This window comes from Sparus aurata, chromosome 16, assembly GCF_900880675.1.
Source record: "Sparus aurata chromosome 16, fSpaAur1.1, whole genome shotgun sequence".
Taxonomy (NCBI): Eukaryota; Metazoa; Chordata; class Actinopteri; order Spariformes; family Sparidae; genus Sparus; species Sparus aurata.
This window is the reverse complement of record NC_044202.1, coordinates 3,411,828-3,435,856: the sequence shown is the minus strand read 5'-3', so window position 1 is coordinate 3,435,856 and position 24,029 is coordinate 3,411,828. Positions and strand designations below refer to the sequence as shown.

General features: G+C 46.1%; 1 protein-coding gene across 11 annotated transcripts in view; it reads left to right on the top strand.

Annotated features, from left to right (window-relative positions):
- Window positions 1-24,029, top strand: part of fgfr3 (fibroblast growth factor receptor 3) — a 72,328-nt gene that overhangs the window by 35,824 nt on the left and 12,475 nt on the right. For 3 of the 11 annotated variants that reach the window (XM_030391284.1, XM_030391282.1, XM_030444054.1), the window contains exons 5-10: window positions 4,096-4,265; window positions 13,101-13,224; window positions 13,396-13,586; window positions 19,802-19,946; window positions 20,517-20,692; window positions 23,818-23,966. In XM_030391284.1, coding sequence (XP_030247144.1) covers window positions 4,096-4,265; window positions 13,101-13,224; window positions 13,396-13,586; window positions 19,802-19,946; window positions 20,517-20,692; window positions 23,818-23,966 — 955 coding nt within the window. Of the gene's footprint in view, window positions 1-4,095; window positions 4,266-13,100; window positions 13,225-13,395; window positions 13,587-18,254; window positions 18,400-19,801; window positions 19,947-20,516; window positions 20,699-23,817; window positions 23,967-24,029 lie in introns of all 11 variants that reach the window. The other 8 variants (XM_030391280.1, XM_030391281.1, XM_030444052.1 and 5 more) reach the window with 4 other exon arrangements.

Below are 24,029 nucleotides of genomic sequence, written 5' to 3'. Positions count from 1 at the left end.
CCATGCAGGGCAGGGCTGTCTGCAGACCCCCCCTCCCCAGGCCCTGTGGGGGTTTGAGGGGTATCTGCCACGGTCTCCCCCTCCACCCTCCACCCTCCACCCTCCACCTCCCTCCTCTCCTCTCTAGAAAATCCCACTCCCCTCTGCTGAGGAAATACCATCCAGCCAATTAGACACGGGATGGGATTCCTGCGTGTTGCTGAGCATACAGAGCAGGACGCCGCTGTAAATCAACCTCAGGCTGGAATACAAATATCCACTGTTGTTGTTTCTGGATTTGAAAAGGGGGCTGAATTTTTTAACTTCTCGTGTCTGTGTCGGTTTTTGGAGAATGAGAAAGAAAAACTCCTGGCTGTGTGTGTGTTTTTTAAACCACAATACTGACCAAAATAAAGAAAATTGAATAATAATAAACCTATTTTCATTTGGTGTAACCGTCGTGTTAACTTAGATATCAAAGAAATCAAAGAAAAAAGAGGTGAAATTTTTATTATATCACAGTTTTGATCGAAGGTTTCTCTTCGTCTTTGATTACCTGAAGCGTATGTTGAGCTTCTACAACATTTGTTGATTGTTAAAGGAACAGTTCACTCAAAAACGTGAAGTTTTGTAGTCCACAAAACATTTCTGGAGCTTCACAGCAAAACAGTGTTGCAGCATTCTCCTAAACAAACGAAGGAGCCGGGATTTCAAACGGAAAGAACAAAAAAAAATAGAACTAGCAGTGGAAATTCGTCCTCCATAATGGTAAAAAATAACACATATAAGTATTTTTAGCGTAGATAATGACAGCAGACAATAAACCATCTTTCATGACGCTGTGATTGACAGGCGATCTCGTGCAGAAACGTAGCAGATAGCACGTCGTCGCTAAAGGTCAGCGAGTAAACCAGCCATCGCCATGGAGACGAGACGGGAACCCCGGCTCTGCAGAATCCACACATGCAGCTATTTTGGGTTTTAAAAGCGTCATTGTGGCTGAAGGATCAGCAGCAGCAGCAGCAGGAGGAGGAAGAAGAAGAAGAAGAAGAAGAAGGTGTTTTCATGCTCAGATGAGTTCAGGAGCAGCAGCAGCAGGAGGAGGAGGAGGAGGAGGAGGAGGGAGGAGGACCACACATCGGGAAAAAGACTGTTTAAAAAACTCAGTGTGTGTTTCTCTTTGACCGAGTGTGTGTGTGGCTGATTACGATGCCAAGAAAACAATGTGTTCAGACTCCTCGGAGGGTTGTTCCCGCGCTGCCCCGACTGTCGCTCCAAATACGCCGAGACGGAGGAGACGCGGAGGGAGAGAAGTCATGAAATCTAACAGATATTTCCCTTTTAAGGTGGAGGCGGTCGGTCGGTGTTGCCGCCGCACGTGGAGAGCGTTTGTCTTAGCGAGCTGGGGAGTCTCTAACTCAAGCAGGGAGCGCTGTTCAGCTGCTCCATTACAGTTTCGTAAACACACACAGAGTCTACGGACCCGTTCGATACGGTGAAGTAATGCTCTGTTTGTTTGCTTTATAAGAAGAAGCGTCTTTAATCACTGAACCTCTCTCTCTCCTCTCTTTCTCTCTCGGTCTGGTTGTAATTACTCCTGTGAAGCCGGAGCCAGAGTTTGATGGCAGCAGCCAAAGAGATGTGTGTCAGAAATGTATCAGAGGAGCCCAGACGTGATTATAAACAGACTCGCAAACACATGAGGTGGATTAGAGACAAATCACAGACAGGTGATGCTTCAATGGCGACACCTCTCTGATTGACTGATCAGTCGTCCCGCTGACATGAAAACCTGCTCGTGTCGCGCCGGTGGTTGAAGGATGTGGCGCAGCAGGCCGAAGGTCAGCCGCCGGCCAACGCCGAGGTCGTCGGTTTGGTCCGAGGCTCTATTTTTAGCAGAGCGTCCAACATCATTAGCGCGAGTCGGCGGAGCCCGTTGGCGAGACAGATCACTCATTTGCGGATAAGTGCAAAGAGAAATGGAAAAAGAAAAAAGGGGGAAAGCCTCTCGAGCCTGTCGCTGTCGTTTTGATGATTTCACCCCGTCTTAGCGAGAGTGGTGTCAAGAAATAGCTTTAAAAGCTGTTTGTGTATCTGCAGTCATGAGTCCTCCGGTTTCCCCCTTCTTGAGTGACGATTACAGACGATTACCGCCTCGTTGGTTTGGAAACTTTCTGGAGTCATTGCGGTGCGTTCAAGTGCAACGTTATGCGCCGAGCAAAGGCGACAGTCGGCTTTTGTTGCAGCCGGCGTTGAAAAAAGTAGGTGAGCGAAGTGAAGAAATGATGTTAAGCCACTATTTTAAGTATCTGATATTATATTATTAAGTATTAAGTGCAGAACTTGGGTAAATTTACTTGGTTACCTTCCATCACTGGTCACAGTTAGTTCTCAAGAGTCTTTTATCACTTTGACACATGGAAACAAACAGCAACACCTTTCTGGTTTCACCTAAGTAATCGATTGTCTGTTGATTATTTACAGTAAATGATTAAGTTTATAAAAAGTCCCAAAATTACAAAGTTAAATCAGAGTATTTGGAGTGTATTGGCCTCTTCAGATCGCTTCTGTTGTCCAACCAACAGTCCAAAACCCAAAAACTCCTCATTTAATTCCATGAACTGCAAAGAAAACCAGCAAATATTTGACATTTTTAACTTGAAAAATGCTCAAATTAAGATACTCTTTCAATCGACTGATCGACTAATCGTTGGCGCCCACGTGTTGCTTCGGGCTGAGACTCAGGTCCGACAGCGCTCACACTAACACACACACACACACACACACACACACAAGCGCGGACATTGAGATGGTAATTAGCTCCTCTCTCTGCTGCTGCATTTAGAAAGTAAAAGAGACATCTGATGACCGGTCAGCCACCTCCCCTGCCTTTGTCCTCGCGCACAGACGTATAAAGAGAGTGAGTGAGCCGTGCCTCGGCGCTCTCCCCCCTCCAACACCCACACAGCCGCCAACAATAGCTTCCCTCTGACTCGCTCCGCTGTCTTTGTCCGCCGTCTTCTCAATACAACTCAATAAATCGCCCTGACAGGTTTCCAAACTCTCAGGATCGGACGATTCAAATGAACTCCGGCATTGTTACCGGGGAGGGTGGAAGGAGATGATGAGCGTTGTTTGGCCCCCCTCGTGACGCTTCACGCACCCATTTTATGTCCTTTTCAACATCCGTCAAACAGAGTTTTACACCGTTAGACTTCACTGTATCTCTGCGGACGGAGCGGTTTGGGCTGGACGCCGGAGCGAGATGTGTGCAGGTACTGTGTGTTGTTTACCAGAGCGGTGAGTGAAGACCTCAAGGGAAACCACAACCACACATCTGCTCTGGCAGAGCACATAACTCGTACAAGATGGCCCAATTTGAAGACAGGGCAGAGGAGCAACTTTCACCATCTGTGCCGCATTCTAGCAATTTACAAAAACATGTTACGATGAATTCCTGCAGGGTCTCCCCCACATTTTCTATGATCTAAGAAGACACGAATAAGGATTGGTCAGAAAGGTAAAGAGAGTGGTTCATCACGGCAGAACGGGTCAGAGTCAAGTCACAGACACGAAGACTTGTATAAATTGACTTGATTCATCCCAAACAACCAACAATGATCAGGTTTCACACTTGGTTTCCATCTCAACCTGGAGTTTGTTTGAGTTTCTTGTGATTTGACTCGGCCTTGCATTGATGGACTTGAGACTTCAATCTATCCCAGATTACTTCACGCTTAACTTGTCTTGTATTTCTTGAGACTTTACTTGGACTTTTCTTAAAGGACTGGTGACTCGACGTAAGACGAATCTCGACTTGCTCCACTTACTTGTCTCGAACGACTCGATAATTAAAACTTCTTTCAGTTGATCTGACGCTTGTCTCGGAACTTCTTGAGTAACTGGATGCTTGAGATTTATTTCAATTGATTTGAGACTTTGCTTGCACTGATTTTAAAGAATTGGAGACATGAGTTGTGTCTTAAATTGCTCAACTCGATACTTGCAAGTTATTTCAGCAGACTTGTGATTAAATACCCATTCAATGTCTTAATACAGTGTATGTTTATTTCTCATGACTGACGCAGCGTCTTTGTTTTGTGTCTTCACCAACAGAAGCTCCATATTGGACCAGGCCTGACCGGATGGACAAGAAGCTTTTGGCCGTTCCGGCCGCCAACACCGTCAAGTTCCGCTGTGCGGCGGCCGGGAACCCGACGCCGACCATCCACTGGCTGAAGAACGGCAAAGAGTTCAAGGGAGAGCAGAGGATGGGAGGCATCAAGGTGAGAGACGCTCAAACACGGATAAAATAAAGATTAAAGATTCAAATTGTCTCCCCTCCTCCAGCTCCCCCATCAAAGTGCCTTTTAGCAAGGCATTTTAATCCCCTGCATGTCCGGTGGAGCTGCTGTGTGTCCGTCAGTAGATCAGTGCGAGTGTTGCGATGCTCCCTGGTGTGAATTTCTATAACTGGAGGAGTGTGAAGAAGAGTGTTGAAAGTGCACTCATGCTCGGTGAATCTTCTCACGGTAAATAAAGGTCGGGGGAAAGTCACCTCAGGGTCGGACGCCCCCCTCCTGCAGGACCCCGGGGCCTGATGGGAATAAATTTAGAGGGTCGTGCTGCTAGCGCTGAAAACCGAGTGGTCCACGGATACGTGCGTGCTCGCGTGATAGCTCGGCGCTGACAGTAATGCAGTGCAGCAAACAGCTGTTGTGCTCAGTTTTGTCATCGGATTCACTCTAAACACTGAGCGCTCATGTGGAATGGCACTGCTTAAAGTAACAGGGCTCGGTTTACTTTTGTGTTGCCTTAACGGCCCCGGAGCTGTAGGATTAAAAGACGAACTCGCTGTGTTAAGGACATCGGAATTCAAACAGTCAGAACGTGTGTTTTGGTTGAAAATAAACTCAAATTTTCATGACGTCTAGATCTGATTTTGCCCCCAAGATGAGAATTCTTCCTCCTCTCCAACCCCGCTCTGTCCTCACCCTGTCTTCATTAAGTTCAGCTCGGTGACATTCAGTCTTTATGATGGCGGACGGTCGTGACGGAGGACGCAGCCTTGACGAGGCGCTTTGCTGCTTTAAAACTGACTTCATTCTGTTCCTTCCGTCAAACATCACGCCGCATAATCTTAAACGCTAAATGAACACAGCAGCAATTCCAGCGATTCTGTAATTAGCAGCAAAAAGGAGGCGGTTGTTTTGTTTTCCGTGGCATCTTCTACCTCGAGCAGAGTAAACATGTGTGGAGGCTGCCGGAGAGGCACCGGGAGACGCTCCCCTCTCGGCCAGCGGAGGCTCCGGCATTTAAAGAGTTAAATGTAATGAGATCCTGCAGCTATTAACAGTTTACAAAGATCTCCAACATCTGCTCCCAGCAGACCAACAGCAGTTGTCTCCCTCCCTCTGTCCACACACACACACACACACACACACACACACACACACACCTGTCACCAGACCTCAGGACGCCGAGAGGCTCCCCGACACCAACTTTTAGCGTCTTCGCCGTGCACGATAAAGTTTGTGGTTTCTGTTTTTTTAAGCACAATTGATCCCAAACTGACCGGTCAGAGCACTTTATATTTAATCCATCTGTTCACCGGATCTACAAGTTCTCCCCTGAATCTCCTTCGTGTCACTGACGGCGAGTTAAAGAGCACAAATGTCGTGTTTTTACGGCGACTGTCAGTCTCATCAGTGTGGTATCTCGCGGTAGACTTTACCACTTATTTATCTCCCTCTGCAGCCATTTTGTGCCGTCCTCTGCTCTAACAACACGCTCATATGTGATGTTAATGTATAATTAGGTCGTAAGTGTTCACAGTGCATGTGAGGTCCACTTGGCCTTGTACCGCGCTGTGTAAGTGTGAGCTGTGACACTATAAGTTGTCAACGAGCCACCGAGACGTAATTCCTGGACATTTTCCGCTCCGTGTCGCTCAGGCGGGTCGAGCTTTACGCTGTGGGTGTAGTTCACACCGGGCCACCCAAGGAAAAGCACTCAGGGTGTTGTAAAAGTATTTAGGATAAGTGTCCAACCGGGGCGCGTTATATTTTTATATTTCAGCGACTTCTACGACTTCAGCTGTCTTGATTTTGTGAGGGTGAAAGTGAATCATCTAAACCACAACTTGACTTTTTAACTCACGTTCAGTTAACTTGGCTTGAAGACTTCCTTCTGTCCTTCGTCTGCTCACAGTTTATTCCAGCTCTAAGAGAGATATTAAAGGAACAGTTCAGCCAAAACTCTTGTGTTTTAAAAGAAGTCTCCAGCTACTTCAGTTGTTTAGGAGAACGCTGCGACGCTGTTTTGCTTCACCCGACTTTCCATCAGCGCGTGGGCGACGATGTAATGACTGAATTCTAATTTTGGGGTGAACTGCTCCTTTAAAGTGGCTTTATATAGCTTGCAGACTTTCTGTATTTCACTGTGATTAGGCTCTAATAGAGACATTAAGAGGTGATTGAGACATTTCTCTCATTCCTCTAACCGTCCTGCTCCCCTCTGTGAATTCCCGCCAGCCAAATTGCGTCTAATTTCAGTCCGTATGAGGATTTCAGTGCGTGATTTGACTGATATTATCTCTTTATCTGGAGCAAGATCACAATCCAGTGTCTGTAAGTTTGAGTGATTTAGTCTGATGGAGATGAAGGTGGCAGTTATCGAGTCGTTCCCTCCCTCCTGGTCCCGGAGCTGATTTAAAATCCAGTTAGCCGATCACCATGTGGCCGCTGTCGGCCTCGAGGGAAGGCGATGCAAAGAGGTCAGCCCTCAATATAATCAGGGCGCTGGGTGACAGACAAGCCCGTGACATGGCCCGGCTTCAGAGGGGTCAGAGGTGACGGCTTCACCCCGTCCTGGATTCAAAGCCTCTGGCTGGGCCACCACCAGCCTGCACGCTGCAAGAAGTCACTCACAGTTTGACTGTCAAAGCGTCGCGGGCAGTGACTGAAGATATTTGCACTGCAGATCAAGTCACATTATCTGCAATTAGGCTGAGTGATGCGTCTGATTCCTTTATATTGTCACCTCATTTTTAACATGATTATGCTCATTTTACCTCCTGCCACTTGTTTGCATTTCCCAGCGGTCGTCTGTCAGTCTGTTTTTTATCACTTTAAAGTTTCTGACGATGTCTCTTTGCTTCTTCTTGTGTCTGTTCTCGGCCGCCGTACAATTAGGAGGAAGAAGAAGAAATGTGTGATTCTTTTGTTTGTGTTACAGCTCATGTAGTCGATGTCCAGTTGTTCCACAAACAGCTTTAAAAAGTGTGTTTTCATTATTTCAGACGAGAAAACAACCTGTGTTTTTATAACCCGGCTGAAGATTGACTCGTCTTTGTTCGGACAGACACCTAATAGACACAAAGACGCAGTCGGCTGTCAGGGCAGACATTTTTTTTTGTCACAGACCTCGTCACCCCACCTCACATCTGCCTGTGACGAGTTCACCCAGCAGGGTCAGGGGTAGACGGGGGGACACCCTGAGTCCTGACAGCCCGACAATGGCCTCCTAAAGTCTCTATCCCCTCCAAGGTGAAGCTGTCTTCCTCCTGCCTCCGTCTTGAAGTGACACGATCACTTTTGATTTGACAGCCGTGGTTAATTCACGCTGAATTGAATCGAGCCCGTGTCTGATTCTTCGGGCGATGGGATGATTTTGTCGCACGCCTCCCGCGGCTGACTGCTAACCGATCCGTGCTGATGAGCACAATGGAGCGGTTCGCCACTCAGCGGCACCGACCAGTGAGTTTGTCATTTAGTCTGAGTGCCTTCAGATCTGCAGCGTGTGACAGAAAAGTTCCCGACTGAACGGACCATTAGGGTCCATTACCCGCCTGCAGAAATACCTCCTGTCTTCACTCAGGAGTGGCGGAAAGTGGCTCTTCCTGTGGGATGCACCGTGTTCTCCTTTTGTTCCCTGAAGACTCTCATTTTAACAAGTAGTCTCATCTTCTATACAAGCCTGAGATGACATTTATTTATGTAGAATATGTAAGTCGCGTCATGTTCACTTCTATAAGGACGTGACTGTGGATGTGACTCTGGGTTAGATGGACTTTTTGCAGTGAACGTCTCATGGACACAAAACTTTACTTCAGCTTTTTTCTGAACTGTCAGTATAATCAAAGATAAATGACATTTATCAACCTTTTTCTTCATAAAGAAAGGTGGAAAGGAACGTTGCTTTTATTGTGAAGGGACAGACAGACATCGAATTCAAAGGAAATTTTGACGATAGTGTTTATATTATTATGTAAACTTTATTCAACCACGAGGGGAGATCTGACCAAGGAACTGTACAGAAGAGCAGGTCAAAATAGGAATAAATAGCTGGAATAAATAATACAATCAAATTTAAAATCGAATCGTGACCTTAAACGTCATAAATCAGATTGAATCTTGAATTAAGGGATTCCCCGAATATCAGAATATACGTCAAAAAACATTAAGAGCAAGATAAATTGAGAAATAAATAACTGTTTAAACTGAGCAATATGAAAATGATTAAAAGAAGGTGTTAAAAGCTCAAATGTACATAAATAAACACACGCAGGTGAAAATACACGCTGCTTCTAAGAGGATAATTTCTCACATGCCTTTCATGGACGGAACGTGTTTCTGGGGACGCATGCCGACTATTTTTGGTTTTCGGGGTAACACGAAACTGAAGCGTGGAGAGAAACACTTGACTCTGATTTACAGCCCGAGTCTCCACAAAATAACATCTTAATATTAGCATTCAAATCGGGCAAATCCTCTGATTCTCGAGCCCTGCGGACCTAAACTAGTCGAACATCTTCCCGTCGGCGCCCTGGAGGCTGTTCAGACTTTCACTTCTACCTCGCGCTTTGTAAGTCTATTGAGATGCGACGCGGAGAACTAAACGCTACGTTTGTTGAAACTAAATGAAACGGTAAATAGGATGTGTGGCTCATTTGTAAAATGGGGAAAAAGTTAAAAAAAATACATTCCAGCAGGAGCATTGTGCGCCTTCCCAGACAACTGTGGCGCTCCGAGCCGGCTCCCATTATGGAGGGGCCGGGCCCGGAGGTCGAAGGTCGCCCGTCTATTGAGCCATCACATGGAGGTGGGGAGAGGTGGGCGTGTCGGCCGCCTATTGAGCCGGCCGGAGCCTTCGACAGCCAAAGCCAATGCTGTTGTATGGTGCCACATATGGCGGAAAGGGATTTTATTGTGCTCATGCTAAACTGCGCGAGACAAAAAGTTGACAAAGTAATTATTGTGTTTCGTTCCGTCCAGGTCGCTCGGCGCTTAACTGATTCTTCAATCCCTGTTTTGACAGGTTTCCAAAAGGCCGCGCTCCCAAACCGCCTGCACGCCGTTACTTTTAAGACCTTAAGCACTTTAAATCCGTGTTGGTTTTTTTTTTTTTTCCGATCCAGATTTGAACACAGCCTGGATTGTGAGTCTCCGTAGGCCGCGTAGGAATTCCTACACTTTGCAAGATTATTTTTGGACTCCTTTTTAATTTTAGACCCGCCACGGCCGTTCCGCTTTTTCCTCCCCTGTTGCTTTACCCAAACACGCCACTGATATCAAAAGACAGATGATCCTATTTATGGTTTTCTAACCCATTTCTTCTCTGCTTTGAACCCGTGTACTTTTTCAATTTTGCAGTCCTCTCCCTCGACGTTGATGCAGCGGCGTGTGGAGGCCAGACTCAGTCAACAGACCCACAAACTTCGCCGGCTTTAATAGCGAGCCCTGAGGGCCGCTTCTATCTGCTTCCGCTTTCTCTGTGGGTCAAATTAGACGGTAGCGCAGATCCGGGCCACTGGTCCGCTCTGACACAGTCATAAATTCTGGTAACTGGCCCCGCTGGTTCTGACAGGGCTATTTTGCGAGGTGAAGACGGAGGGTTTGGACCATAAAGGGAGCAGAGCTTCCTGGGTTTTTTTCTTAGACAACTGCTCCGCTGCAAGAAATGTCTGTGTCTTTATGAGGCATTAAAGCGAGCGTGAGTTCTTGTTTTTGATTCGAGTAAGTGAAGATCCGACCCAGCAGGGTGAGACGCCTCCGCTGTTTTCAATGGCGAGGCTGAAAGGAAAGCGAATATCTTCAAATATACAGATAACTTTATTCGTCTCAAGATATTTTAATGCAGTTCAACAGAAACGTATGTAATGTATGCTTTAAATAGTCTCACTTTTTGCAGCGTATAAGCTCCCCGTCCATTCCCATGGCTTGTGCCCTTCTGTAGGTCCGCAGCCAAAAGCCCTAAAACCTTTAAAGCCTCGTATGACTCGGACGTAAGCTCCTTAATAATTTAATTCTGTTTGGAATCTGGCGTGATTGGAATGGATGGGATTATCACGTTTGGGGACTAAAGCTGCAGGTTCAACGGGGGTTAGCCAGTGTAACGTGGTAATAAAAAGCAAGTGGCATGTACGGGAGGGGAGTAATTAAAAAAGCCGAGGGGAAAGAAAGGCGAGAATTAAAGTGTAAATGTCACTCAGAGTTGTTAATTACCACACAGTTATTAATTCTGGGAGGTTCAGGGAGGGTTGTTGCGTTTGAAAACTGCCTCTCTCGTCAAGATATCCACACTTTGAGGAGCTGCAGCAGTAAAAGTCCAATATTTAGATCTTAAAGCACGACTCTGACTTTATTTATGGGATATTGGTTTGTTGGAAACGTATAATTTAGTCCAACAGCAGCAGAGTTAGAAATGGAATTAAAGCTCAACAAGTATTAGACTCAAAGCATCAAGAGCTGAGCCTTTATTTTGAAGGTTTCCTCTCTTAAAACGTCCAGAACAAAAAAAAAAAAAAAAAAACGTTGGATTTGTTGAAATAATCAAATGTGTTGAAACAAAACTGGACAAAAAAAAATCTGCCGGGTTGTAAAATCTTTGGGGATTTCCGTGCTGTCGGGTTCAGTTAAAGGATTACGCACAACTCCAACGATTGTGTCAAACGTTTGTGTTTTATTGAGCTGAAACTAAGCTCAGATCTTAATTGGCTGAAGCTGAATGTAGAAAAATCAGAATGTGTACAGTAAGTAAAGCTGTCGGATGAATGTAGTGAGGTCAAAAGTAAGGTGGACGAGGGTTCCCACGGGTCTTTGAAAAGTTTTTGATGATGGACGTTGTTGAAAAGAACAAATCCTCCAATATCTTCATATTTGGATTGACAGGATGGACAGAACCGGGTGTTGTGGGTAACCGAGCCCGGCGTGTTGATCTTCTGACGGTGCTGTCGCTTCGGGTCGGCCCGATCGTGCTTTGGATGCAACCGATGTGTTTTAAAGTTCTGCGCACAACCGTTCACACTTTCTGAATCCTCAAACTTTTCAAGATTGTTTCCAGTTTTAAGTGACGATATCTTTTAATGTGGTCTCAGTCGTTTGATGACCCTGATCCAGGTCTCAAACTGTGCTGGGTCTGAGGGGATTGAGCCCTGAGAGGTCCTTGATGTTTAAGAGGGAGTATGAACCCTGAAGTATGAAAGTACACACGAGTACTTAAAAGCCACTTTTGAGATGAAATCAGATCTTTTCTTGAAATGAAGACCGTAACTCGGATCACAGCCTCGCTCTGTTTCTGTTGGTGGTCTTGGCCTCTACTGAGCGCCGACTCCAGCTCGTATTTTACCACCTTTTAGCTTTTTTTTTTCTCTTCTTTCTCCCCCCCTCCTCCTCTCTTCTCCTCTCTGGGCTCGGCGACCGCAGCAGAAGGCGTCACTCATCTGCTCATGAGAGCAGCCATTGACTCCAGTTTGACTCCTCGGCTCTGAGAGGGGGGTAGACGGGGTGGAGCCAGCCGCTCTGAAAAACCATTTGCCAGCGTCGAGCCTGGTCTATGTTACCACGCAACTGCAAAAAGCACACACAGGCATAATATTTACACTGTTACATTATTTTCCGCGTGCGCCTCCAAGACAGAGAGAGAGAGAGAGAGAGTTGAGGAGTGTGTACTGTAAGACAGAGGAGGAGGAGGAGGAGTGTATCTCCAAATATATACGTTCTGTGAATGGCTGGCCGCTCACCTAAACGCGTGGGGTTAAACGTTTGTGAAAACACAAAGCCCCTCTCCGGGTTGGCACATTTTCCTACGCAGGTGATGTGAAGTGTTCCACCCTGAAAAGCCTCTTTGTTGACATCACTCACTCCCGTCTTTAGCGGTTCTGACCCGTTCTCTCTCGAGAGGCGTTTCGCTCCACGCTCGTCGCACAGCGGCCGCATGTTTCCACTTACGCTTGCGGAGGTCATCCCCGTTGGCCCGTGGAGACTCTGCCCGTCGATGCGTGGCGGGTTCTCTGTTCTCGCCCTCGCTCGTGCCGCCGAGCAGCTCCCGAATCTGTCGAGTTAGTATCTGTCTGCCGCTGCCATCGCACGCAACACCTGGTCCGAGTTACCACGCCAAATTTACCCTTCGACTCTCCGGGGATGGATTGCTCTTGACTGGCACGGTGGAACCAATTTCAGAAGGTGCAAAAAAAAAAAAAGTCTGTCTGTCTGCTCACACTGCTGCAGGATTCTTTGCTCCCCCGTGTGAAATGATCGCTCAAACACTCCGGGCTTTGTTTATAACGCTGTTTAATTTATTAAGCAGTCATGCATCTTGAGAATCATTAAGCGTGTCCTGTCACATTTCTTCTGCGTCCAAACACTTCTGTTAAACGCGAGCCAAAGTGTGCTCCGGACACCGAGTCCAGATTTTCTGCAAATCACTTCTGTTCCGCATCAAACGAGTGTGCGAGTTAATGAAAGGCCGTCAGAGTTGTATTACCATTTGAAATGTGGGTTCAAAGGGGGGTTTGCACCTCGGTAAACACGCGGCGCGCACAGCACACCGCTGTTTACCGACCTGCACGGCCGCTCTGTGATGTTTTGTACCAAAGGATATCAAAGGAGGGAGTGAGGGAAGAGATCTGACGCCGGGGGGGAGGATGGTTCGCTCCGGACAGAGCGCCCGTTTGTGAAAAAAAGGAGGATTTGTGTCGTGTTTTGCTTCTAAAATGTTCCGTACAGGATGATGTATAAAGTCCTGAGACATCCACATAAACCGGACCGGATTCTGTTTGTTATCACGAGAGGAAGCGTGACACCAAACTGACTCGTCTCTGCTCCTTCTCCTCCCTTCAGCTGAGACACCAGCAGTGGAGTCTGGTGATGGAGAGCGCCGTGCCTTCCGACCGGGGGAACTACACCTGCGTGGTGCAGAACAAGTACGGCGCCATCACCCACACCTACCAGCTGGATGTGCTAGGTAAACAAGCCGGAAACATCCGCTCTCACTCGTCTGTGTAAACAGCGAATAAATTACCATGCATGAGTGGTTTAAAAACCCACAAGAGATGTTTTTAAGTGTACCTACGTCTGCATCTCCTGCGGCGCATCATTCCCATGCATGACTCCTCTAATGACTTTCTCCTCGCAGAGCGCTCCCCTCACAGGCCCATCCTCCAGGCGGGCCTGCCAGCCAATCAGACGGTGGTGGTCGGCAGCGACGTGGAGTTCCACTGTAAGGTGTACAGCGACGCCCAGCCGCACATCCAGTGGCTGAAGCACATCGAGGTCAACGGCAGCCGCTACGGCCCCGACGGCGTTCCCTACGTCAACATCCTGAAGGTGGGTCTGCAGCCTGACGCTCTAATGAGTCTCGCCTGCCTGGAGTAGATTCAGCGTATGATAATTTCGCTCATAATGAATCTCTCCTAAATGTCTTGTTTAATGAGTTTCTACAGTAGGTGGGTCTGCACGGCCCGCGGCTCTTTTCACCGCAGCGTGTAATTGACGAGCCCCGTCCTTCGAAACGCTGCACCTTCATTACGGAGAAGAAAAGCTTCACCTGCACTTTCTCGTGCTGCAGCGTATAGAAGATGTGCTCTCATTAACCAAACAGTGAACCACATTGTAGGTTTCTGTTCTGATATGTGACACCTGGGGCCAAACGTAAAAAAAACCCACGTATGTCTTTTCCTCGTACATCTCAATTAGCCTTAAATTAACGTCTGACCATCAGCTCAGTTTTCCGCGCTGTAAATGACGTTGTTTGAGTCGTGATGAGACGGATCGACGGTCGCCACCATGAGAAGAGATTCCTTCGCTGGATGAAATCAATATTTGCTGAAAAACAAGAAGGTTACTGAGCTTCTTCTCATTTTCATTTTTATTTCATGCTGTTTTCTCCATCAAAAATCTCGACGTGAAGGAGAAAACACACGCTGATCCCATCAGTTGTATGTCCATACATCTGTCGTGGACGTTTAGATAAATAAAAGTCGACATCGAACATCTTGAGCTTCATTTTGACTCTCTGAGATACGAGAAAGGACAGATAAAAGACAGAAAATGACTCCTTCAGGGTCAGATTTTAGACTCCTGTTTGCTTCTCTTGATGCACCTTGTTGCTGATGTACCTGACTCGTATCTCCAGGTGTTCCTCGTGCATCTCACTCTTGTTTTTGGCTCTGATGTTTTGTCCCGTGCATGCTGTCTGTCTGTCTGTCTGTGACGCTCCCTCCTGAGATAAATGTTGAATAAACCGCATCACATCGTCTTCAGACTGTTAGCTGGAGGTGTCGTCTCCTCCCCAGACAGCGCTGGTGTCAAAGAATAGAGTAGAAAGCATTCCTCAGCGAGGAGGACAACACCCTGATCCTGCTGTGAGGCGTGTTTTTTTTTATTTGGGGTAAAGAAAGGAAGACTCCCATCGAAAAGCCCGAGAAGGCCTTTTTGCTTTCTTATTTGGCCTCTCCCTTTTCTTTTTTTCTGCCTCTAGAGAGAGCGAGGGAATAAAACAAACATCTGGTTTGGACTAAGTTAACTGCCGTGGTGGCGGCAACGCAGGGAGAGAGACGGGCTCTGTTAACCGCCGCTGCCGTCAGATGTGCTGCGTCGCGTGGTTTGAGGAGGAGGAGGAGGAGGAGGAGGAGGAGAGAGGAAAGAGGGAAGAGGCACCCAAAAAAGCCATGGAAAAAATGAGTGGAGGAACACAAGGAAGGGCAAAGTCAGCAGGGAGAGAGCGAGAGAGAGAGAATGTGTGACAGAGCGGTGGGTAAAGATGGAGGGCGAGAGACTCGGCGAGGGAGTGGGAGGGGAAGGCAAGAAAGAAAAGTGGTGAAACTGAAACAGGAGAAGAGAGACAGAAAAATGAACACTTCAGGCCTCATCGCTTCCTCGTAGCTCGACTTTGTTGAGCAGTAAGTTGAAAAATAATGATGTGAAGGCAGGAGAGCGTCCTCGGGCTCTCACCTCTGCAGCTTTCTGCATCAGTGATGGATTATTGTGCAGCTGAAGCCTTAATTAATATCCTTCAACATCACCGCAGCCTCTCACCGGTGGATCCTGTAATCCTGTAGTTTGATAATCATTATTAGATTAAAAACAAAGAGTGTTTTTCAAGAACATCCATCTTCAGACAGCACTGAGAGCAGACAAACGGAATGAAACCTTAAAGGATTCATAGCGCCGCTAATCAGGACAGAAGAGCGAATAAATGATGAATAAACACTAAACTGAAGAGCTACACGAGATAAATTGTGTGACTTGTGAAATTTAAAGGAACATGACAACTTAAAGGAGTCTTTCTCATCAATATCTAGATGACTCGACCCTCCCTGGGCGCCTCTTTGTAATATGTAAATACAAATCTGTCGCTCCATCACACCAAAATGTTACTTAGTCTGATAAAAAGTGTAATGAGATGTTTGGAAGAAATATAAGACAAATATACTTTCTGTATTTGTCTTGAATCTTGGTATATTTGTGGAGACGCGGTGCTGACGTGATGGTTCGGATTATAAAAACATTTTCAAAATAGGATTACAGCAGGAAACAAAATCATAAAGCTGCATCAGAATTCATTTAATCTGATTTCTTAGTTACATATTTTACTGATAATTATGGAGAGAAAAATCTGCGGCGCTTTTAATTGAATAGCGATTCGGAACGCAGACCTTCATCAGCTTCTTTTTGAGGACATAAAGAGACATTCTGATAAACAAGTTGGTTGACATACGTGAAAAAGTGATGTGACGCAGGAAACGGCTCGTCTGGTTGTGTCTAAAGGTAACAAAATATCAGCTCTTTAATAAAATGTGGAACTGTTCCTTTAGAATTGGCTCATTCACAGTAATTCATGATTGATTTAACAGCCATGAAGTTGTTTTTCCTTCAGCACAACAAGTGATAATTAACGATACATTTATAACAGACGTATTAAAAGACGTCCAATCGATTTCTTTATTTTAACGCAAGAGAACTAACGAACGTATAAAAGTGAATCTAGAGTGAGAGAAAGGAGGTGGTGACACACTGAGAGCAAAGGGAGGAAGATGGAGAGATGAAGGAGGGAGAGAAAGAGGGGGAGGGAGGAGAGAAAGAGGAGGAGGCCAACAGAAAGAAAAGAGAGAGGCGGGAGAGAAGCCTGTCAGCCCAGACCGCGGCTCCACGCTCTATTTTCGACTACCACATAATTGAAACAGTATTTACCGAGATGTGTGTGTGTGTTCATGTGTGTGTTGGTGTGTGTGTGTGTGTGTGTGTGTCTACGGCCCCACCACAGTTCATTCAGACTCTGTGACATCTCATGTGTGGCGTATATACTGTAGGACTTAAATACAGCTGTGGTGGTGGGAGGAGGGGGTCATGCAACATTTTTTTTTTTTTTTTGCCTGAATCGCTCTTTTGATGCCTGGAAAAAGAGTTAACGATGAGCAACTCACCCCAGCGTGGAGGGAGGGAGAGAGGGAGGGAGAGAGGGAGAGAAGGAGGGAGAGAGAGAGGGAGGGAGGGAGAGAGGAGGGAGGGAGAGAGGGAGGGAGGAGAGGGAGGCGTCTGGAGCCGAGCCCTGGATGTTCATTAAGCAACCGTAAAACATGATATGTTTTCTTCTTTATGTGCTTTACCCCGTTTAATTATTCATCAGCAGTTTCTCTGCTGGGGAGCCCGTCACGTGCAATGTGTGTGTTAGTCTGTGTGTGTGTGTGTGTGTGTGTTGGGTGTGTTCATGTACGCAGCACACACACACACACACACTCTCTGAGGAGATTGACATACTGTAATGCCTTTAATCTACTATTAAACAGCTTGTGTCGCTGTGCAGTGTCTGTGTGTGATTGTGGTTTTACAGGTTCGACGTTGTAATGCTTTTAATCTCACAAAACAGCTTTGCCGTGTGTGTGTGTGTGTGTGTGTGTGTATGTGTGTGTCAAGGTTTCCATGTAAATTAGCAGTACATCTACAGTACGTTACACCGTAAAGCCACCGCTACCGTTAGCAGTTTAGCTACCGTACGGCAAAACACAACCGTAAGAACCCCGATTTGATTTTTGAGAGCGACACTCTCCATTGAGTGAAAGCCCGTTCACCCCCTGATTTACCTCAGTTTCTAACACTCTCCCGCTTAAAGGGACAGTGTGTAATACATAGAGTATTTAGCGCCATCTAGCTGTGAGGTTCTACATCGCAACACTCCTTTGCTCACCCCTCCCGTTCTGAAGACGTTGGAGACGTTCCGGAAGCTACGGTGGCCCTGACGGACAAGAAACTCATTTTCAAAATATGGATTCTTTCCCAACAGCGTTGAGTTTTCTACTGATTCAAGCAATGACGTAAAGATGTAGTTAGTTCTTGTTATTGTTAGTGACGAGGGCTTTCGCTGAGCTCCCTCTCAGTTCCGCAGTCAAGCTAGCTCTGAACAAAAACATGTTTAGCCTTACTACGTAGTACCACGTAGTGCTTTGTGTCCCTCTCGGCAGTCCATAGTTTTTTTTAAACCGGAAAGACATGGCGGCCTCCATAGAGCTTGCCCGTGCTATGTATATTCAGATAGGTAATTCTTCGCTCAGGAGGATAAGTCAGATTGTTGGCAGAGGTAATTGTACACCAATGAGGACTTGCACTGCACTTTTTCTTTTGCAGTGTAAAATTTGTTCCACTGTTGCCTTGGGGAAGTGTCCAGGGAAAAAAATGTCCTAATGCCTAAATTCAACCTTCGATATTCCCCCCCAAAACTCATAGTATATTTTTGGACATACCCTTATTCAGATTAAATGAAAATAAAATATTACCTCTGATACACTGATCAAAAAAAGCAAAGGAAGCTCACATCTCAAATGTTTTAACTTCATTTGCAAGTTTCACTGCAACAAAACGCAATAGATTACTAACAAAAGTATGAAAATTATAAAGAATCTCACCTGTTTGCTGTGAATTTGAATGTGTGTCTGCGTGGATGTATGTTCTGTGTTCGCTGTAAAGGCCTCACCGTGCCTCTCAACTCTCCCTTCACAGAGTGTTGTCAGTAACCACACTGAGGCCCACAGTAAGTTGAAACTGTCCAACGTGACAGACAGAGAAGCCGGGAAGTATTGGTGTCGCGCCTCGAACTTTGTAGGCAAGTCGGAAAACGCTTTCTGGCTTAAGGTGCACGATCCAGGTAAATCCTGAGCGACGGCCGCCATTCACCACCTTTGACCCTCTGCTGTCTCCTCCTTTTCCTTTTGGTTGTGGGTTTGATTGGTTCACTTTGGCTTCCTAATAGAACAAACACACACAAAACAAACCTCTGCTGGGAAAGCTCAGATTCTGTTAGCGACTTGCGATCATCCATTTTAACGCCCGCTGCCTTTTTGTCTTCCTGCACCGATCAATAACAAACACAATGACACACCTTTAATTACTGCGGTGCCTCGCCCTCGCTGCCCCGCAAACCACCTTTACACACAAACACGTAAACACACATACGTATATATAAAAGCCCCCCGCCGACCCACACACACACACACACACACACACCGGTATTGATTTCCCTCGGAGTGCACTCTCCAGCTGTATTAATGTGCTTTTATATGAAAGCGTGCAGCAGGACTCTGATTCATGACTCCGTCTGGATGTCACTGTTCATTACTGAGGCCTCGGGAACCAGAATCCCACACCCCCAACCCCCCTGCCAAGCCACATCAGACAGTGGGTTTGAAACGGACTCCTCCACAGGTCGTCACACCAATCATTAGTCAAAGGGGGGGGAAGCCACAACTGCAGCAATTCACTTTTATGAGTGATTTCAAGGTTATTTATAGGTAACTATGAATCTTAATGGTGAGACGATCAGAAATGTGGAGATTTTCTTATTGAACCTTGTGTTTAAGATCTTTACAAATTCTTAATTTGAATTTAATGGCAAAAAGCAAGGGGCCGAGAATAGAACCCTGGGGCACACCTGAAAGAAAAACGTCAAAAGGATCCACAGATACAAGTGTGTTTTCTGTCAAATATACAGCCGATAAGAATGTTTTAAGAAGCTCTAAAAAGAAAGAACATTTCCTGATGTCCACATTGATGTTTTGGTAGAAAGACTCCATGAGGTGCCATCATTTCTGCAGCGGTGAAGGTATTTGCTTTGCTTTGGTGTAAACTTTATGCTGGTTTAATTTAAGCAACCGAGAGAAACCTCCAACCCCGCACTGCAAAAATCTACGTTATCAAAACAGAGTGTCCACTCTCAAAAAATCCACTTGTTTCCAAACTTGTTAGAGGCTAAAAATCCTCAATAAGGAGGATATATTTTGCAGTGTGAAAAGTTTCAAGGTTGTGTGTGTTTTTTTTAGATTAAACCAGCGAGTTTTTTATCGCAGCGCGGTGAAGGTGAAGGTGCTGCTTGGGTGATTTCAGGTGTTGGTGGCGGTGCTGTCACTGCACTGCTGACTGCTTCAGATCCTCACTCCTATCTTCTCCTCCAGGGTGTGTTTTGGTGTTTCCTCTAAGAAGCTTTGGGCTCATGATATCTCCTCTCTCTCTCTCTTTTTCCTTCCATCTTATCCCCCTCTCATCCTCCACAGACGGCCGGTATTAACACTACAGATAAGGAGCTAGAGGTTCTCTTCTTGACCAATGTGTCTTTTGAGGATGCGGGCGAGTACACTTGTCTGGCAGGGAACTCTATCGGCTATGCTTACCACTCTGCCTGGCTGACGGTGCTTCCAGGTATATTCCTCCTCTCTCTCCGGGTCTTTTGGACTCTTGTCCTGATTTTCTTCCACTTCAAATGTTATAAACTGTGATTGCTGCCTCCATGTTTTGCTCCGTAGCACAACCCTCAACCCTCAGCTCATTTTCAAACCTAATTATCGTACATTATCGCAGATCGTTTCTTGTCAACACGTGCAGTTAGTGTGTCACTGCCCCTTTTAATTGAACAAACAGAACGTGCCAACCCGCCTCCATTGAAAGACGCTTTTTTTAATCAGAGCAGATCGTCTGTTTAAATGTCTCAAGGCTACGAGGCAATTTAAAGACACTCGTGTTAGGTGTTGAACACAATAATTACCTCCCTGCGGAGACGCAGATCACAGGTGCAATTACCTGCTGCAGGATAAAACCATGTTCTGATCTGTTCCTGTTTTGATTTATAGATGTTATTACCTCCAAAACTGCTTCCAAGAATGTGTTGGGAAGGGACGTGCTACTGAGCAAAGCTATATTTCTTCTTGGTTGTTCAGAAAATATGAGTCTTACTGACTGACAGTCCATGTTTCTGGCGTCCTCCTCCCAAAGCAGTGAGCCCCGAGAAGGAGGACTACTACGCCGACATCCTCATCTACGTGACGGGCTGCGTGCTCTTCATCCTCGCCGTGATCATCGTCGTGCTTTGCCGCATGAGGATGACGACGCAGAAGACGCTGCCGACGCCGCCCGTGCAAAAGCTGTCAAAGTTCCCCCTCAAGAGACAGGTAACAGAAAGTAGATACAAGATTCGTATAAACACTTTCCCCTCTTTTCCTCTCTGCCTGTCTTCTTAGCTTAGCTCGTAGCATACGTATAATAACTTTGGTCCAACGTGATGGACCATGAGGGCCTTTTTTCCCACCGCGTTGGCTTCATCAGGAGGTTTAGAGACATTACAGGTTGTTGTGCGTCCTGGTATTCCTGGAAAACCTTTTTTTTTTTTTATTTCCAGCCTGTATTCCAGACACAGAAAAGAGACGGGACAAATCATAAACTATCTTTAAAAAATCAAAACATATCAGGAACTTGTTTGACACATTTATTGCATCATTTTTTTTTTTTTTTTTTTTTTGCTGTTTTTTTCCAGCAGAATTTCAGACTCTTTTCAAAAAAAAAAAAAAAAAAAGTAAGTGAAGGAAGCACCCTGAAGTAGTTACGGAGAGTCGTGGAAAAATAGTGTAATTTTTTCAGCGGCGGTGCCACGACGAGAAACCTGCAGAAGCATTTCTACTTCTTGCAATATCTGTCTTTTAGTTTCAAAGAAGAACAGGACTCGTGCACGCTCAAGAGTATAAATAAATAGAGGTGGTTATTGTACGTCTATCTGTCGCGGATCTCTTTCCGTCCTGCTGTTTTGATGACACTGTGCGGACGCTGGAAGACATCACACTGGTGACATGTGTTCACATTTATCTTGGAGGCGATTCAGCCCGGGGATATTTATGCCCTCCTGTGACTGTCAGTGTTAGTTTTAGATTTCACTCTCGGTGTAACGCACACTCGCCCCTCAACTGTTTGGAGAGAAACATAAAGTGGAGCAGCTGCATCGCCGCCGCCTGCAGTCTGCAAGAACTCCTCACGTCATCCGAGTCTCAGGACGAGCCTCAAATCCAAGACCAAACAAAATACGGACAGAACGAGACGAGATGAGGAAACCAGGGTTCAGTGATGATGTTCTTTTTTTTTATACCTGGATCAGAAAGTGACTTCTGACTAAAGTTAATTGTTTTATCTGTATCTACTTCATCACTGAGCTTCCTGCAGACTGTGCAACACACATTTGGAGTTTCACCCTCATCCTGTAAAACCGCCACCCGGCTAAAGTCCCGTTATCAGGATAATTAAAAAGTTTGCCCGCTCTGAGGCTCATAAAGGCTCATTAGGTGGCATTTTATTGCCTCAAGCAGGCGACAAATCCTCCGCGTTAAGCCCTGAAAACAGGTAATACTCTACAAAGTCTGAAGGATTACAGGAATAGTTTGACTCAACAGAATATCTTTATTTGCAGAAGAGATCATTTAGGGTGAAAGCTTTCCGAGGTGTTGCTCTCTTTAGACCAGCAGGGGGAAAATAAAGTCGAGTCAACATCCATCAGCAGCTCGATCAGGACGAGTCAAAACAGGGCCGAGAATCCGACGTGTGGAAGGGAGAAGGGCTTTCTGAAGACCGGCCAGAGTGCAGGCTTTCCCTCTCTGCACTTATTAGTTGCCCTCGGCCTCGTCTTCGCCTCTTCACCTCTATCTGAGCTCCTGAGCTCCTATTTTGTTTCTAATTACTTCTCTGTCTCATATAATCTTCGGAAAAACATCAGCCAGAGCAGTTTGGCTCTCGTTCTGTGGGTTTTTCTTGCAGTATAGGTGACCCAGCTTGCGATCTTGTGATTGTGGATGTACAGATGATCTGAATGCAGATGAGTTCGTCATCATCATCATCATCATCCGCCTCTCGGCTGGACGGCCACCGCGTGCAGGACGCAGCAGCTGTGTGGTGTTTCCAGCTCCGTAATTGAAGGGTTGAGCTCCTCAAAATGCAGAAAAAGACGCATTTTAAATAAAAGAAGGCTCTTCTTGGAAAGCAAACACACGACTCTTAAACCCAAGTTTGATGCGTTTGTTTGTGCTCGTTACATAAAAGCGGTCTCGTTGGGTTATGTCAGGTACGGACGCTCTAATTGTGGCCCGCAAATCCTCTCTGTTCGGCTACCTTCGTATAAATGCTCTTATAAGGTAGCGCAGGGAAAGATCTTATTGCATTTTTCTGTAATCTTTGCTTAGTTTTTGTAAAGCTAATCTCCCCGTTCTCTCCTTTCTTTTTCATAACTCTGAGTAAATCTCTCATAAACCCCTGGCATGTTCTATCAGATATTACTTTTCATGCCTCTGAAAATTGTGTTCGGGGCTTTTTTTTTCTTTTTTTTTTTTTAAGCTTCACAGCGTTTTTCTCATTTTCCTCCAGTCACGAAGTTGAGGAGGGAAGTCTGGTAAGTGGACATGTTTGTTTGAGGACCCCACCTGAAGGAGGCCGAGCCGGCAGACTCCGACACAAACAGATTCATCAAAAAAAAAAAAAAAGAGCCGGGCCGGAGCCATCAGCTCCCCCCCAGCAGTCAGATAAATGGTGGGAGGACGTGGAAACCCGCCGGCTCGGTGGCAGGTCCGCCGGTCTGGGAATGGAGCTCGCTGATGGATCGAGACGTCCATCTCGCCTCAACTCGCCACGCGCTCGCCCACCTCCGCGTCCTCCTTCATTTGTCTTTGTTACCGCCTGCTTCCTCCTGTGCACAGCCACAGGCCGGCTGTTTGTAAAAGTCAGAAGTCGGGATGTTTTTCCAGAGAAAGTCGGAGCGGCTGAAAGAGCTCGTCGGTCCAGAGATGTGGGATGTTTGTAGTCTGAAGAATCTCGACGAGTTATTTAATCATTTATTCAGTTGTTAACGTCGTTTTTACATCAAGAAAACCAACACAAGGTCGTTCTCAGCGTCTTAGCAGGAAAGATTTGTTTTCATTATATTTATTATTTCATTCGCTAACCTTAATGTCCTTGTCTTTTACATTTAGAATCAAATAGATAAAAAAAATGTATGAATTCCAGCAGCAATGACATGAAATTAATTAAGTTATTATCTACTCGCCTCTGTGCTGATGGAGAGTCAGGTGAAGTTCCCACAAAACATTTCTGGAGCTTCGCAGCAAAGCGGCGTTTCATTTTTCGGGTGAACTGTCCCTTTAAACCAAAGATAAGCTCGTATCAGGAGTGAGAGATCCTCTGTCTCTTCCCTCTGTCTTCCTGTCTCAACACACATCATGTCCCCCTCTTCAGAGACTATAACAGTCTGTCTTTTGCACCCAAGCAGGTGTCCTTGGATTCCAACTCCTCCATGAACTCCAACACCCCGCTGGTCCGGATCGCCCGCCTGTCCTCCAGCGACGGGCCGATGCTCGCCAACGTCTCGGAGCTGGAGCTGCCCTCCGACCCCAAATGGGAGTTTCCACGAACACGGTGAGAAACAAAAGAAAAACACTTCCGCAGCTCGACATTCATCACTGCCGTCTGAACGCCTGT